This window comes from Choloepus didactylus, chromosome 18, assembly GCF_015220235.1.
Source record: "Choloepus didactylus isolate mChoDid1 chromosome 18, mChoDid1.pri, whole genome shotgun sequence".
NCBI lineage: Eukaryota > Metazoa > Chordata > Mammalia > Pilosa > Megalonychidae > Choloepus > Choloepus didactylus.
Genome location: NC_051324.1, coordinates 44,578,206 through 44,592,497, shown reverse-complemented (window position 1 = coordinate 44,592,497; position 14,292 = coordinate 44,578,206). Strand labels below are relative to the sequence as shown.

The 14,292-nt window shown below is 38.0% G+C and overlaps 1 protein-coding gene across 1 annotated transcript in view; it reads left to right on the top strand.

Moving 5' to 3' along the window:
* The window catches only part of UTP18 (UTP18 small subunit processome component), a 50,860-nt gene extending 38,706 nt beyond the window's left edge, over positions 1-12,154 (top strand). The window contains exons 11-14 of the mRNA XM_037809721.1: positions 1,827-2,001; positions 9,629-9,771; positions 11,121-11,159; positions 11,921-12,154. Coding sequence (XP_037665649.1) covers positions 1,827-2,001; positions 9,629-9,771; positions 11,121-11,145 — 343 coding nt within the window. The 3' untranslated portion in view covers positions 11,146-11,159; positions 11,921-12,154. The remainder of the gene's footprint in view (positions 1-1,826; positions 2,002-9,628; positions 9,772-11,120; positions 11,160-11,920) is intronic.
* The last annotated feature ends 2,138 nt before the right edge of the window (positions 12,155-14,292 follow it).

The following is a 14,292-nucleotide window of genomic DNA, read 5'->3' as shown; positions in this document are numbered from 1 at the left end:
CCACTTCTAGTGGTTCGGAATGGGAGGATAACAGTCACTTAGAACATGTCTTCTTCCTTCAGTTAGGATTTAGGGGCAAGCTAATAAGCATGCTTATTTCTCCTTTTGTCCCTGCTGTTCCCCTAACCTACGTTTTTGTTTCTGTTTTTGTTTTTTTTTCTTTTCACTTAATGCCTGCCTTTCCAAATCTCAGCTCAAGTCCCACTTCATCCACAAAGCTGTGTCTGGAGGAGCATCATCTCATACTAGTAGTCTGTATTCCCATGACTCTTTGCATATTACTGAACAAATGGATATCATTCAAGAAATATTTACTAACCATTCTTAGTGTATTAGACTCAGTATGCCCTTTTAGCACAAATATCCCTATAAAAATAAGTTCCTATATATCACAATGATTAGCATGCTATTTTTGTTCCACTAATTTACATAGTAGTCAAATGAGAATTGACATTATTTAAGGAGTTTCTGGTGTTGATGGTAAGATTTGATCTATGATTGATATTTAGAAGAGAGCCATATGGCTTACGATTTTTTGTCCTTAAAGGTGGATTTAGGCATACATCAGTTTTCAGCAAGAAAAGAGATTTAACATAAAATAAGTACAGCAAATAGATGTTTCATTCCAAATTAAAAATATAAATAAGGAAAAAGTGAAATTATATAAGCGAAGGATAAACACTATTTCTCCCAAATGGTTAATATGGGCCACATACAGTTAACTCACCTTAAGAGGTTGTTGGACTCAAATGAGAAAATGCCTAAGTAGTTTGAAAACTTTAAAGCACTAAATAATTCTAACATACTGTTTGTGTTGGCTATAATTTCAAGCTATAGAGTCTTTCATGTGAGCTGAATTTGTCTTGTTTATGTATTGGGCCTGGCTCATTGTAGGCAATCAGTAGGTATTATTGTTAAGTGAATAAATGAGGATATTTGAATGGTAGGAATGAGACTACATTTAGTTGAATACATGTTTGTCACCCCTATGAGATTGTGGTTTAATTTGTTGCATCTTCCAAGTTTATATTGTAATTACTAATTAAGTTGAATTAAGTATCTGTGAATTACAAATACCTTGTTCCTGTACCTTATAAATTATGCCCATAATTTTAGCTGGTCTGAACATTGAGATATAAAGTGTTCATTTAAAATTCTTGTCTGTGAATGATGTACCAACATAAGGTCATTAAGATTTACTTTTTAATAATATTGGATACAATTCATTGCTGGTAAATGCTTTAGTAAACTTGGAGTAGATGATCACTTCCATAACCTTTGACTCTAGGTATTAACCAGTAAAGTAAAATTAAGATATATGCCTTCTGTTACTGCTGCTGGTCTGCACAATTTGAGAAGTTCTTACAAATAAAAGAAAAACAGAAAGGAGATATGAATAGGGCAAGGACGTTATTTACACATTAGCATGTAAGCACCATGGGAATGGAGAACTTGGTTCCTTGTTCACCTTTGCATTCCAAGTACCTAAACAGTGCCTGGCATAGAGTCAACATAAAATAACTATTTACCAAAGGAATAAATAATGAGGATTTTATGGTTTTCTTGAATTTTCTAGCTAGACCCACAATTGAAATCCTGCCAGAGTTAACAAAAGTTAAGCAAGACTGAAGTTGAACTGCTAGAAGGTTGCTAGCTTTGTCTTGGGATGAATTCTCTGGCAGCTTGTCTCTTTGTAACACAATACAGTTTCTGCAAAAATCAGTTTGTTGTGTTATATCTATATTCACTGAGGTTGTGAAAGCTCTTTTGCTTGTTTTTTATCTGTTATATTCAGTAATTTACTCTTTCCTGTTTTCTCTTTGCAGTTCTAATTGTGGAGTAGTAAACATATACAATCAAGATTCTTGTCTCCAAGAAAGAAACCCAAAGCCAATAAAAGCGATAATGAACTTGGTTACAGGTGTTACTTCTCTGGCCTTCAATCCAACCACAGAAATCTTGGCAATTGCTTCAGAAAAAATGAAACAAGCAGTCAGATTGGTATATAGGTTTGCTCTTTCCTTTTATTGTTGATGGTTTAAAGATTTAAGTTGAAAACATGGAAAGGGTAATGGGAGAAGAGAGTGTTGAATTATTTTAAAAAGTGGCTTCTTTTGATATAGAAATTTTTGTAATTGGGGGCATGGTTGTAGAAATGATGGTCAATAGCCGTCAAATTTGTATTAGTTCTTTTGGGAAAGCTGTGCTGTCCGTTCTGTTACCTCATCTTAAGTGGTGGACCTAATTTTCAGAGCTTTCTTTCAACATGAGGTCTGATATATTAAGGGATATATTTAAGGCAAACACTTCATTCTTTACAACTTTCTTTCCTCAGTCTGCCTTTTTAAGATTTGCATTAATGGAAGTGGAGCAGTTCTTAAATATTGAAAATAAATTGATCTTGAAAATAAATTGTGTAAAAATATTGCAATTTAAATGACTAGGGTAACTCTTGTGAGTATACTTTTGTTTTGGGGGTTCCAACACAAGCTTAGATTTGTTGCTTTGCTAGAAGGATTCACAGGACTCATTCTTACTCACAGTTAAGATTTATTACAATGAAGGGATACATACTTCTTGTCTGTGAATGATTCAGCAAAAGGAAATCAGCAAAGGAAAAAGGCACATGGGGCAAAGTCTAGAGGAAGCCAGGAATAGTGTCCAAGAATCCTCTCCCAGTGGGGTCACTTAGGACTTGTTTAATTTCTGCAGCAGGGAGTTGTAGCAACATGTATGAAGTGTGGGCCTCTAGGGAAGCTCATGAGAAGCTTAGTGCCTAGAGCTTTCTGTTGGGGGTTGGTCATGTAGGCACCTTGCCTAGCATGTACCAAAATTCCAGGCACCCAGAAGGAAAGTATGTGTTTAACTTAAATCACATTGTTTGTACAAACAGTTTAGGCACAGTGAGCCAATCTTATCATTTAAGAAAACTTTTTTATCACTGTAGGGAACTGTTGACCAGGCAGGTTCCCAATGCTTTCATGCAAAGGCCTCCCTTGGCAGCAGGCCTTTTTCAGGATAGCAGTTTCAGGCCTGTATATTAACTCTTTTCAGAACAGCCTTAGATCTAACCTTGAATGTCATCCCATCTCTGAATTTCCTACCCCTCCAGGCCCAACCAATCTCTTCATTCATTTTTTCATTCATTTAACAATTATTTTCTCTAGATTTTTACAAGGACTATGTTATTATTATCTTGCCTACTTAGCAAAGAGTCTTGCGTGTAGTATATACCTCATCAGCTTTGTATAATAGTAGATAGTTCACAAAGATTTACAAGAATTCTACAAAAAATTTTTGAGTTATATAACAGTCCTCAGAGGATTAACCCAAAGTCAGCAGCTTGGGAATGGCAGAATTGTGATTTGAAATTTCATACTTTTTCTAATACTTCAGGGTTTTCTAACTGAATTCCTCTGAGCCCTAGAATCTGGTTTGAACTTCATATGGCAAATAGGGCAAGAAGGAGGCTGAACTCCTACTTGAACCATGTAGAGCAGCTCCACTGTTGTCTGGTATATATTGGGATTCTGCGTAAGGTTTTCTTTGACAGGAGAAAGGTTCTGCTGGAAAGAGTTTGAAAAAACTGACCCTTGAGTTTTATTGCCTCTCTGTTGAATGAATCATTTGATAAATGAGAAGGCTGTAATTCAAATTAGCTTTAAAATTCCTGCTCTAATGGGGCAGTATACTAGTACATACTAACCTTTTATCATTTTAATGGTAGTAAATTGTTTTAGAAAACCATGGGATCAATCTCCTGTTGACATAATATATTCTGCAAGACATAGAATACTTAGTTCTGCCTAGTTTGCTTCAGTGATCATGACAGCATTTATGTTTTCTTATTGTGGCGAAATCACACAAGGAATTCATTAGTAACAGCCAAATGACATTTTAAAAATGGTAGTCAACCATAATATGTAATGGAAAGAAGCCAGGCATAACAGCTTCAGAATGCCTCTGTGATAGATTGTTGGTATCATTAAATGCAATTGCTTATAATGATCTAAACAGTTCTTTTATTCCAGCACAATGCAGTAAGCATAAATCTTAAATCACAGCACTAGTAGGGGACCCAGAAGTTAAATTGTAACTGCCTACCATCATGGATGTAGTAGAAAACTGTGGAACTTCTTTTCCATTAAATCAAGGATAAGTAAGCTTTTGCTTGTTGAATTTTGATGCTTGGTCCCTTATTATGGCAGAAATGGTGCTGGAGATAAAGGGAAATTTCTGAGTGAAAGAAGTTGGGTATTCAAGGGAGTTTTTCTTAATAGCTCAATTATAGTTTTCAATATACCGGGGCTCAAAAGAGAAGTAGGCACATGGCAGAGTTCTAACCAGATGGGATCATTGGTCTGAGAAAAGATGAATTAATGCAATGAGAGATTACACTGGGGAATTTTGCAAGTAGATATTGTCTGTTAGGGGGACATTGTACACCTTTTTTTTTCCCCTTCTGATACTCAGAAGAGGAGACAGCATTTTAAAATAAGTTACTCATTTGGTGTTTCTTCTTCCTCAGAAGGAACAGACTGGCATGTTGTGTAGACACTTGGCCACTTTGTGTGGTTGTGTAGGTTTTTTTGTTGTGTGGGCCACCACATCTAAGGGGACACCATTCGCATCATGGATTTTGTGACTTTGTGTATTTACTGCACCATTTCTGGTGCTCTGTTCTGTTTATTCAGCTACGAGAACACACAGCTTCCCTGTGATTAAAATAAGCTTTAAAAATTTGCTCTGTGTCTTGTACCCCAGTTTTTGCCCTGCGGTGAGCTCCATATTTGTTATAAGCAATTGACCTAATTATAAATTACAAGAATCCAAATTAGGAGACCAGTTTTTTTCAAGTTTGGTTGGAAATTAAAGGGGTGGTTTAATATAATTATCTTTAAGAATTCATTCAAGTAGAAAGGTTGGTTCTAGTGTATTTTGATTTGGAAGAGTCAGAAAGCAGCTCCCTAAACTTCAAAGTCATGCTGGGAAAGTTAATGAGTGAGTATCTGAGGCATAGTTTAAGAGTATCATGGGGTATATAGAGTGAAACAAAAGTAGGCATAGGACAGCTCTGTTATTGTCACTTGGAGTAAATGGTTATTTCTTGATGTTCTGCTCCCATGATGCTTTGGGTCACATGTTCTGGTACATGCTTGGAGGATACAAACTTATAATAAGTAAAACATAATTAAGAAACCAAGCCACTTACCAAAAATTAATATAATGTGCACTCCCAAATTAAGTGTAAATATATTTTTGCAATTCCATATTGTGTTTTCTTTCTGTAAAACAGAAGAGTTTGCTTTATGAAGTGCTCTCTTCTCTCTTTTTATTTGTTTATTTATTTTTTCATTTTTATTGAGATTGTTCAGATACCATACAATTATCCAAAGATCCAAAGTGTACAATCACTTGCCCCTGGGTACCCTCATACAGCTGTGCATCCATCACCACACTTAATTTTTGTTCAATTTTTAGAAACTTTTCATTACTCCAGACAAGAAATAAAGTGAAAGATGAAAAAAGAAAAAAAGAAAAGGAAACTCTAATCCTCCCCTATCTCTAACCACCCCCCTCAATTGTTGACTCCTAGTATTGATATAGTACGTTTGTTACTGTTTATGAAAAAATGTTGAAATACTGCTAACTGTAGTATATAGTTTGTAATAGGTATATAGTTCTTCCCTATATGCCCCTCTATTATTAACTTCTAATTGTATTGTCATACATTTGTTCTGGTTCATGAAGTGATTTCTAGTATTTGTACAGTTGATCATGGACATTGCCCACCATAGGATTCAGTTTTACACATTCCCATCTTTTGACCTCCAACTTTCCTTCTGGTGACATATATGACTCTGAGCGTCCCCTTTCCACCTCATTCACACACCATTCGGCGCTGTTAGTTATTCTCACATCTTGCTACCAACACCCCTGTTCATTTCCAAACATTTAAGTTCATCCTGATTGAACATTCTGCTCATACTAAGCAAGAGCATCTACATTTCTTCCAAAAGACAGGAGGGAGAGTCAAAGAAGGTAGAGAAGCAAAAGAAAGAGGAAACAAAAAAAAAATGACAGCTAGGAAGCAGCAAAAGGAAAAATAACCTTAAATCAAAGTAGAATAAAGAATCAGACAATACCATTAATGTCAAGTGTCTAACATGCCTCCCCTATCCCCCCCTTATCTGCATTCACCTTGGTATATCACCTTTGTTACATTAAAGGAAGCATAATACAATGATTCTATTAGTTACAGTCTCTCGTTTATGCTGATTGCATCCCTCCCCCAATGCCTCCCCATTTTTAACACCTTGCAAGGTTGACATTTGCTTGTTCTCCCTCGTAAAAGAACATATTTGTACATTTTATCACAATTGTTGAGTACTCTAGATTTCACCAAGTTACACAGTCCCAGTCGTTATCTTTCCTCCTTTCTTGTGGTGTCTCACATGCTCCCCATCTTTCTCTCTCAACCGTATTCATAGTTACCTTTGTTCAGTGTACTTACATTGTTGTGCTACCATCTCCCAAAGTTGTGTTCCAAACCACGCACTCCTGTCTTCTATCACCCTGTAGTGCTCCCTTTAGTATTTCCTGTAGGGCAGGTGTCTTGTTGACAAAGTCTCTCACTGTCTGTTTGTCAGAAAATATTTTGAGCTCTCCCTCATATTTGAAGGACAGCTTTGCTGGATACAGGATTCTTGGTTGGTGGTTTTTCTCTTTCAGTATCTTAAATATATCACACCACTTCCTTCTTGCCTCCATGGTTTCTGCTGAGAGATCCGCACATAGTCTTATGAAGCTTCCTTTGTATGTAATGGATTGCTTTTCTCTTGCTGCTTTCAGGATTCTCTCTGTCTTTGACATTTGATAAACTGATTATTAAGTGTCTTGGCATAGGCCTATTCATATCTCTTCTGTTTGGAGTACGCTGCGCTTCTTGGATCTGTAATTTTATGTGTTTCGTAAGAGATGGGAAATTTTCATTGATTATTTCCTCTGTTATTGCTTCTGCCCCCTTTCCCTTCTCTTCTCCTTCTGGGACACCAATGATACTTACATTATTGTACTTTGTTTCATCCTTGAGTTCCCGGAGACGTTGCTCATATTTTTTCATTCTTTTCTCCATCTGCTCCTTTGCATGTAGGCTTTCAGGTGTTTTGTTCTCCAGTTCCTGGGTGTTTTCTTCTGCCTCTTGAGATCTGCTGTTGTATGTTTCCATTGTGTCTTTCATCTCTTGTGTTGTGCCTTTCATTTCCATAGATTCTACTAGTAGGTTTTTTGAACTTTTGATTTCTGCCGTATGCATGCCCAGTGCTTCCTTTACAGCCTCTATCTCTTTTGCAATATCTTCTCTAAACTTTTTGAATTGATTTAGCATTAGTTGTTTAAATTCCTGTATCTCAGTTGAAGTGTACGTTTGTTCCTTTGACTGGGCCATAACTTTGTTTTTCTTAGTGTAGGTTGTAATTTTCTGTTGTCTAGGCATGGTTTCCTTGGTTATCCAAATCAGGTTTTCCCAGACCAGAACAGGCTCAAGTCCCAGAGGGAAGAAATATTCAGTATCTGGTTTCCCTGAGGGTGTGTCTTAGAAAATTGCTCCACCCTTTGATGCCTCGGGTCACTGTGCTTTTCTGCCCAGCAGGTGACGCCTGTTAGCCTGTAATTCTTGACTGGTGTGAGGAGGTGTGGCCGTGTTCCCCCAGGCTCTGGGGTCTGGTTCTGAATGGAAAGGGCCCCACCCCTTTCCTCCTAGAGAAGACAGACCCCTCAGGTGGAGGTCATTAGCATTTCAATGGTCTCGCTCTCTGCTTGTGGTGTCTCCACCCTTCCCAGAGTCACAGCCCTGGAAACTGAAAATGACTGGGGCTTTCTCCACTGAGCCAAAAAAGAAACAGATAGTCCCCTTCAGACCCAGTCCAAGGCGACCCTCCGGCTCTCCCAGGTCAGTCGTCACCCAAAGCCTCTGCCTGTTTTTTGGGGCTGCGTACCTGTAGTGAGCAGTTCACACTCACTACTTAAAACCCCAGTTGAAGCTCAGCTGAGCTGTATTCGCTTGCTGGGAGAGAGCTTCTCTGTGGCACCACGCGGCTCCGCAGCTCGGGCTATGGGGGAGGGGGTCTCCTGACCTGGTTCCGCAGGTTTTACTTACAGATTTTATGCTGTGTTCTCGGGCATTCCTCCCAATTCAGGTTGGTGTATGATGAATGGATGGTCTTGTTTGTCCCCCCGCAGTTATTCTGGATTATTTACTAGTTGTTTCTGGTTTTTTGTAGTTGTTCCAGGGGGACTACTTAGCTTCCACTCCTCTCTATGCCACCATCTTGCCCGAGTCCCCTCTTCTCTCTTTTTTAGATACCTAAGTAAGTTCTCAAGGAATCTGTGTAGAGAGTGGTGTTTAAGAATTTTAAAAGTTGAGATCAGATTGGAATACTGCCAACATCTTAGCTTTAATGAGTCAGGACCACTTCTCATTAGCACTAATGTCTTAATATTGATGTCATGCTGTGCAGACAGAACCTGTCTTCTGGCAAAATTGAGAATAATTGAACATGGCTTCGAGATTCACTGTAAACTTTACATTTCTTGACAAAACGGTCAATAGGTGTTTTATCCAAGGGAATTGGGCCTAATAAGTGACTGACTGAAACCTCTTAATAGGTGTATGTATCAGTGGGTTTTACCTAGCACTTGTCTGTGAAAATCACCTTGATTGGATGGTATAAAGTCTCCTCTAAAAATGTTGAGGATGACAGACTATTAAGATAAATAGCTGAATAACTGTGTATGTAATTGAATGTGTACTGTATCTCTTGGAAGAGCTAGAAGACATTTGAAAGTGAGAGTTGTTAATATCCTAGTCTGTTTAAGGTAATTGTTTCCACCCCTGGGTTTTATTCATTCACAAGTTGGATGACTTGTCTTGCTTGTCTTCAACTTGGACCCCTTTTCCCTAAGAAGTGGAGCTCTCCTGGAGAAAGAGATGGTGGCCCTCCTCATGGTTAGGCCTAGCCTTGAGGTGAGCTTTGGCTTTATCTAAATTTGGACACAGTTTAACTTTATGAATCAGGTTTTCATAATTGAGCCCTTGCCAAAGAGATTGCAGAGGCAAACATCGTGTATCACATAGTTGAAAAACGAAAATGTAAAATGAAATTATATGATGTTGGAGGACTTGTTATGACTTTGCCTGGGCTGCTGTTATATAAAGTTAGGTTCTTTCTTCATAATGGTTAAAGTATCTGTTACTTTAGATTAAATTTTAAAAATTTGGTCAGTAAGTTGGAGCATTGATGAATATGATCATTGATTTTCACTTTGGTTTATTCATTCACCTGTTGATGCAACAAACATTGGGATTTACGAGATCCTATGCTAAATGCTGTGTTAAAAATGTCAGGAAAATTCTTTCTTCCCTTCCCTTCCTCCGTTCCCTCTCAAGTAATAGTGCATTGAAAATCAAATTTTAATTTTGGAGCGCTTTGCTACATTTAGAGAACTGTGCTTCATGTATTCTGCAATCAGAATGAATGTACCAGCAAAAAGATAGAATGAAGACTAAAATGTAAGAAAGATTAGTTCCCAGTTATTGCAATTTAAAACTTTTTATTATCTCCTGCAGGTTCACCTTCCTTCCTGTACAGTATTTTCAAACTTTCCAGTAGTTAAAAAGAAGAATATTTCTCTTGTTCATACCATGGATTTTTCTCCCAGAAGTGGATATTTTGCCTTGGGGAATGAGAAGGGCAAGGCTCTGATGTATAGGTAGGTTTTATTTACATTTAAAAGTCAGACATACTATAAACTGCTTTTGAAAACATGAAGAGAGACTTTTATTATATTTGCAGCCTTTCATAAATTGTAGACTGTTCAGCTTGACTCTCATCTTCATTATCCAGCAAAATGTCCTTTTTTCTGTCATAAAATGTTGCCAGCAGGAAGTTCACCTGGGGATTTTTTTTTTTTTTTTAATTTGTAAGCTGTATTTTGAGAATGTCAGATTGAGGGAAAGTAGCCACTGTTTAATGATACTGCCAGTTTCTTGGTTCCTTATGTTTTGATTAACCTTTATTGATTTGACAATTCACTTATTTACTCCACCAGATTTAAGTGATTTTTTAAAAAGGTGTTTCTTTCCGTGCAGCTGTAAGCTGTAAATAAAGGATGTTAACCACAAAGATAACCAAAAGTTATATGCTCTGTCCAGGTTTTTTTTCTGCATCCAACACACTTGGCTATAAAACAGGAACAAACAAAATCTAATTGCCTCATGGCTAGAAGATATAGGTGACAAGGTAGATCTTCAGGGAGAATCGAAGAGCTTTTAGTAGGAAACCTGTGACTTAAATCATAGTCTCTCTTCCTCGTTCCTTTGTATGGTAATGAATGTTATACAGGACTCTGTGTCTATGTGTGTATACTTTAGGGAAGGCCTGCTTTCAAAATAAACTGAAATTTGGGTGAAGAAAAGGAGGAGTGTAAATTGTTTTTGAGGAGATATTTGTGAAAAGAGAAATAGCAAACAGTAATATGTTTTAAAGTTCTACTCACTGAAAGGGAAATAGGATATTCCAGAAAAATTGAAAATTCTAATTTCAGGTCATTTTTGGAGTGGTTCTCTATCTCAGGATTTTAAAAAAGGATGCAGATTCCTATTGCACTTTGAAATTCTCTTCTAAAGCTTTGGTTTAAAATGATAATTGAATTTTTTTTTTCTCTAAGCAAGCCTCAAAGGCCATCAGGTATTTCACCAGAGCATTGCTCTCTAGAATGAGACACTGTTTCTAGCTGTGCTAGCAAATAGACAACATTTCTATTGGGTGTGACTGATCATGTATTTCATAGACCTCAGTTTGAGGTGTTGGAGCAAGCTTAGTGCTCTTCTCTAAAATCTGAGGTATTAGGATCCTTCAAAATGTTAGATGGAGGAGACTGAACCTCGCTGCTTGGTGAGAATGATTGTGATTACACCCGTTTTTTGTTTTTATTTTTGTTTTAAATATTATAAAATGTTACCATGCAAAGAATTATTAAATCTTGCCATTTAGTGATCTGATTAACAATACTGTGAGTAATTGCAAAGTTGTTTAGATGACTTATGATTACTTTTTCAGGTTGCACCATTACTCAGACTTCTAAAGAGATTATTTGAAGTAAGGAAATCCTTTTTATTATTTCTACAGGCTTTAGGGTTACACCCATTGCTGGCAATTGGCAAAAGAAATTACATTGGTTGATCTTTGTTTCTATGTCCCTGGGTTGCTGCATCTTCACTTGGGGGCTTAGGTGGAAGTAGATAAGAAAAGGCCTAGCTGTACTTGAATTTCTTATCTTAAATCATGACAGTCTGGCTCTGTTTGAGGTCAGATCTCTAATAACTGTGTTCAGTAGTGAGCATCAAAAATGTAATTACTGAATGTGTTTAATCTACAAAAGAAGAATATTGAGCAGAGAGATTGCTTTCCTCAGATAGCGTTATAATTTGTCTGAGTTCAAACCCTTTTATTTTGTATATGTTTCTTGAGTGATTACAAATGGCTTGCTCTATATCATGCTAGCTAATGGTTGGCTCTTAGATTTGCTGCCCAATATTGAAAATAGGAAGAAATACTTCCCTTCCCATGGCTAGATCTTTGACCTGAGATGTGGTGGTTTTGTGACTGAGCTTCACAATTGGCTTCTTAATCACAGTTGACTGTTGGCCTTTCCTGAGCTTCATCAATGTTAGTAGAGAGTGCTGGGGTGCATAGGCAGATAGATTTTTTTTGAAGATAGAAGAATTTTGAGAAAAGCTGTAGTCAGGTGGGGAAAGCAGCCCAGCTGTCCTGCCTTCCAAATTGCATTGCCCCTACATGTTGTTTGTTGATGAGGCCACTCTTCATTAGGTATGTAATTTCTCCTGTTCTTTCCTCAGATCCAGTTGAGCCACAAGAGAAGCCCATCCTGATACAACTTTTCAGAAACTTTCCTGAATGTGTGATAATAGATGGTAGTTTATTCAGTCAGCTGTGTTTATTTACGTTAACAGAAATGTCTTAATAAATACATGGTGGCTTTTGTTTGAAAATAAGTGAATGTGGTTCTTCCCCACATGCGCACACACACAAACATGTATGCATTCATTTTAATAAATGAGAGATTGGAAATACCTGTGTGTAGTCAAAAATATTATAGGCAGATATGCTCATACTTCACAATTAACCCTGATTATTATTTCCCCCTTTCCTAGCATAGATCTCTCTGTGTTTTAGGATGTCAGCCAAGCATGAAGGTCAGTGGAGTTCAGAGGTGAAATCTCATGGAGTGAATTTTGAACTTCTAAGTCTTCCTAGAATGGTGATTGTGGAAACGACTTTTCTGGGCTTTGCACCTCGAATAGCGGTCACTGTTACTTGGGGGGGAGGGGGCAGGAGCATATGAAAATCCAGTATACTTGTCCTGATTTTTAGCCACTCCCCTTCTTAGAAATGTTCATTGCAACAGCTTAAATATTTCATTTATTTAGTTTGCAAGATTGACCATTGCTACCATAATTCTTTATGGTGTAACCTTGCTTTAGGTAAGTCCTTAACATTTCTTATACTTGACACTGTGTTATGTATTTATTTAAGTAGAGTTCAAGGGAATGAGGGGTGAGTTGTGAGAAGCTTCAAGTAGGTCAGATAATTTTCACCTCATCTTCCTGCCAAAACAAAGGAGATATACCTACGTATAGTTAAAAGCACAATTATAAAATGTGCTTTCATCAGTTACAGCAAATGTACCACACCATTGCAAGGTTTTAATAATAGGGTAGTATATGGGAATCCTGTGTTTTAGGTATGATTGCTCTGTAAACCCACAACTTCTCTTAAAAAAATAAACTAAAAAAAAAAAAACAAAAAAAAAACAGGGTAGGAGGAGTTTTTCTAATGACAAAGAATGGCTCTACCCAGAAAAGTTATAGCTCCCACTTAACTATATTTAAACAGAAAGGTCAGTAGAGGGTACCTTCAGTGTCCAAGGCCTTTCCGGGTCTACTGGGAATGACCTAAAGCAGTCTAATAATAGGTGTGAGCTGTTGTTAACATCCCAACATCAGTCTGAAAGAATATTTTCTATTGAGATGGGCTATTGCTATATAATTGTGGAGAACCTCCCCTTCTCTCCTTTGTCAGCGTTACCGTCCCTAGCAAATAACAGAAACTTAATGCTTCTTGAAAGCTGTTGGCTTGTTAGTGCTATTTCTCTCTTGAGTTGCTAGAGGGCAGCATTGGATTATAGGAGTAATTGAATGCTAGGCATTTTGTAGTTTTTTTACCATCACCTTTAACTTTGGCTGAATCATTGTTTCGGGAATGGACACCAAGCCTTACATATTCTTATTTGACATATGGGTTTCAGTTTCCAAGAGCTTGGAGATTTATAGTAATTTATCATTGTAAAGAAAATGATGGAAGGAGAGTTTAAATTTAGCCCTGCTTTCTTAAAATCTCTAGATCATTTTTATATACCACTAGGAGGGGCATAAAGAATTCTCAGTTCCAATGTCCAAAATAGACTAATGTACTGTGTTTTCTACAGGCAGAAATGATGCTACCAGTCAGTCTTTTAATTGTTTTTTCCCCCTCCTCAATGGGAGTTAGGAATTTGAATCAGGCTGGCACGGGTTTTCCAGTGCCAAGCTTACTGTTAGTGAGATGAGAGCCACAATCGTGAATTCATTTATTAAAATTTATTAGTGTTCTGGGAAGATGGCAGATTAGGAGAGACAGAGCAGAATTCTCCTCTGTGGAAAACACTAGATAAAGGACAGAAAGTGCCCCAGAACAGCAGTTCTGGGGTTTCACCAGCTAGGAAGGGACTTCTGTACCCATAGTGAGCATGTACTTGGAGAAGCTGAGAGACTGCATTTAAGACCAGAGAGTATTTGGCCCAGAATGCCATTGAGGAATGGGCAGTTGGAGCCCACTGACGAGCATGGAGGGGAGCAGCCTTCTATGCTCTGGGCATCCTCCTCAGCACTTGGCTCGGGTAATAACCCTTCGCCGACCTGTGGCCAAGAGCCCCTGTGCCAGTGACTGGCGGTGGGAGCAGGCAGGCGAGCTTGGAGGGGGGCAGCTTTCCATGCTCTGTGCATCCATCTTTGCAGTTGGGTGGGGAGATGACCCTTTGCGGCCCTGCGGTCAAGAACTTCCTTGAGGGAATTCAGGATTTGGTGGGTTGTGACAGCATCCACTCTTCCTCCACAGAAGCCTGCGGTTTGCACAGCCTAGAGGCAAGGGTGCCGCATGAAGTGCCAGGAGC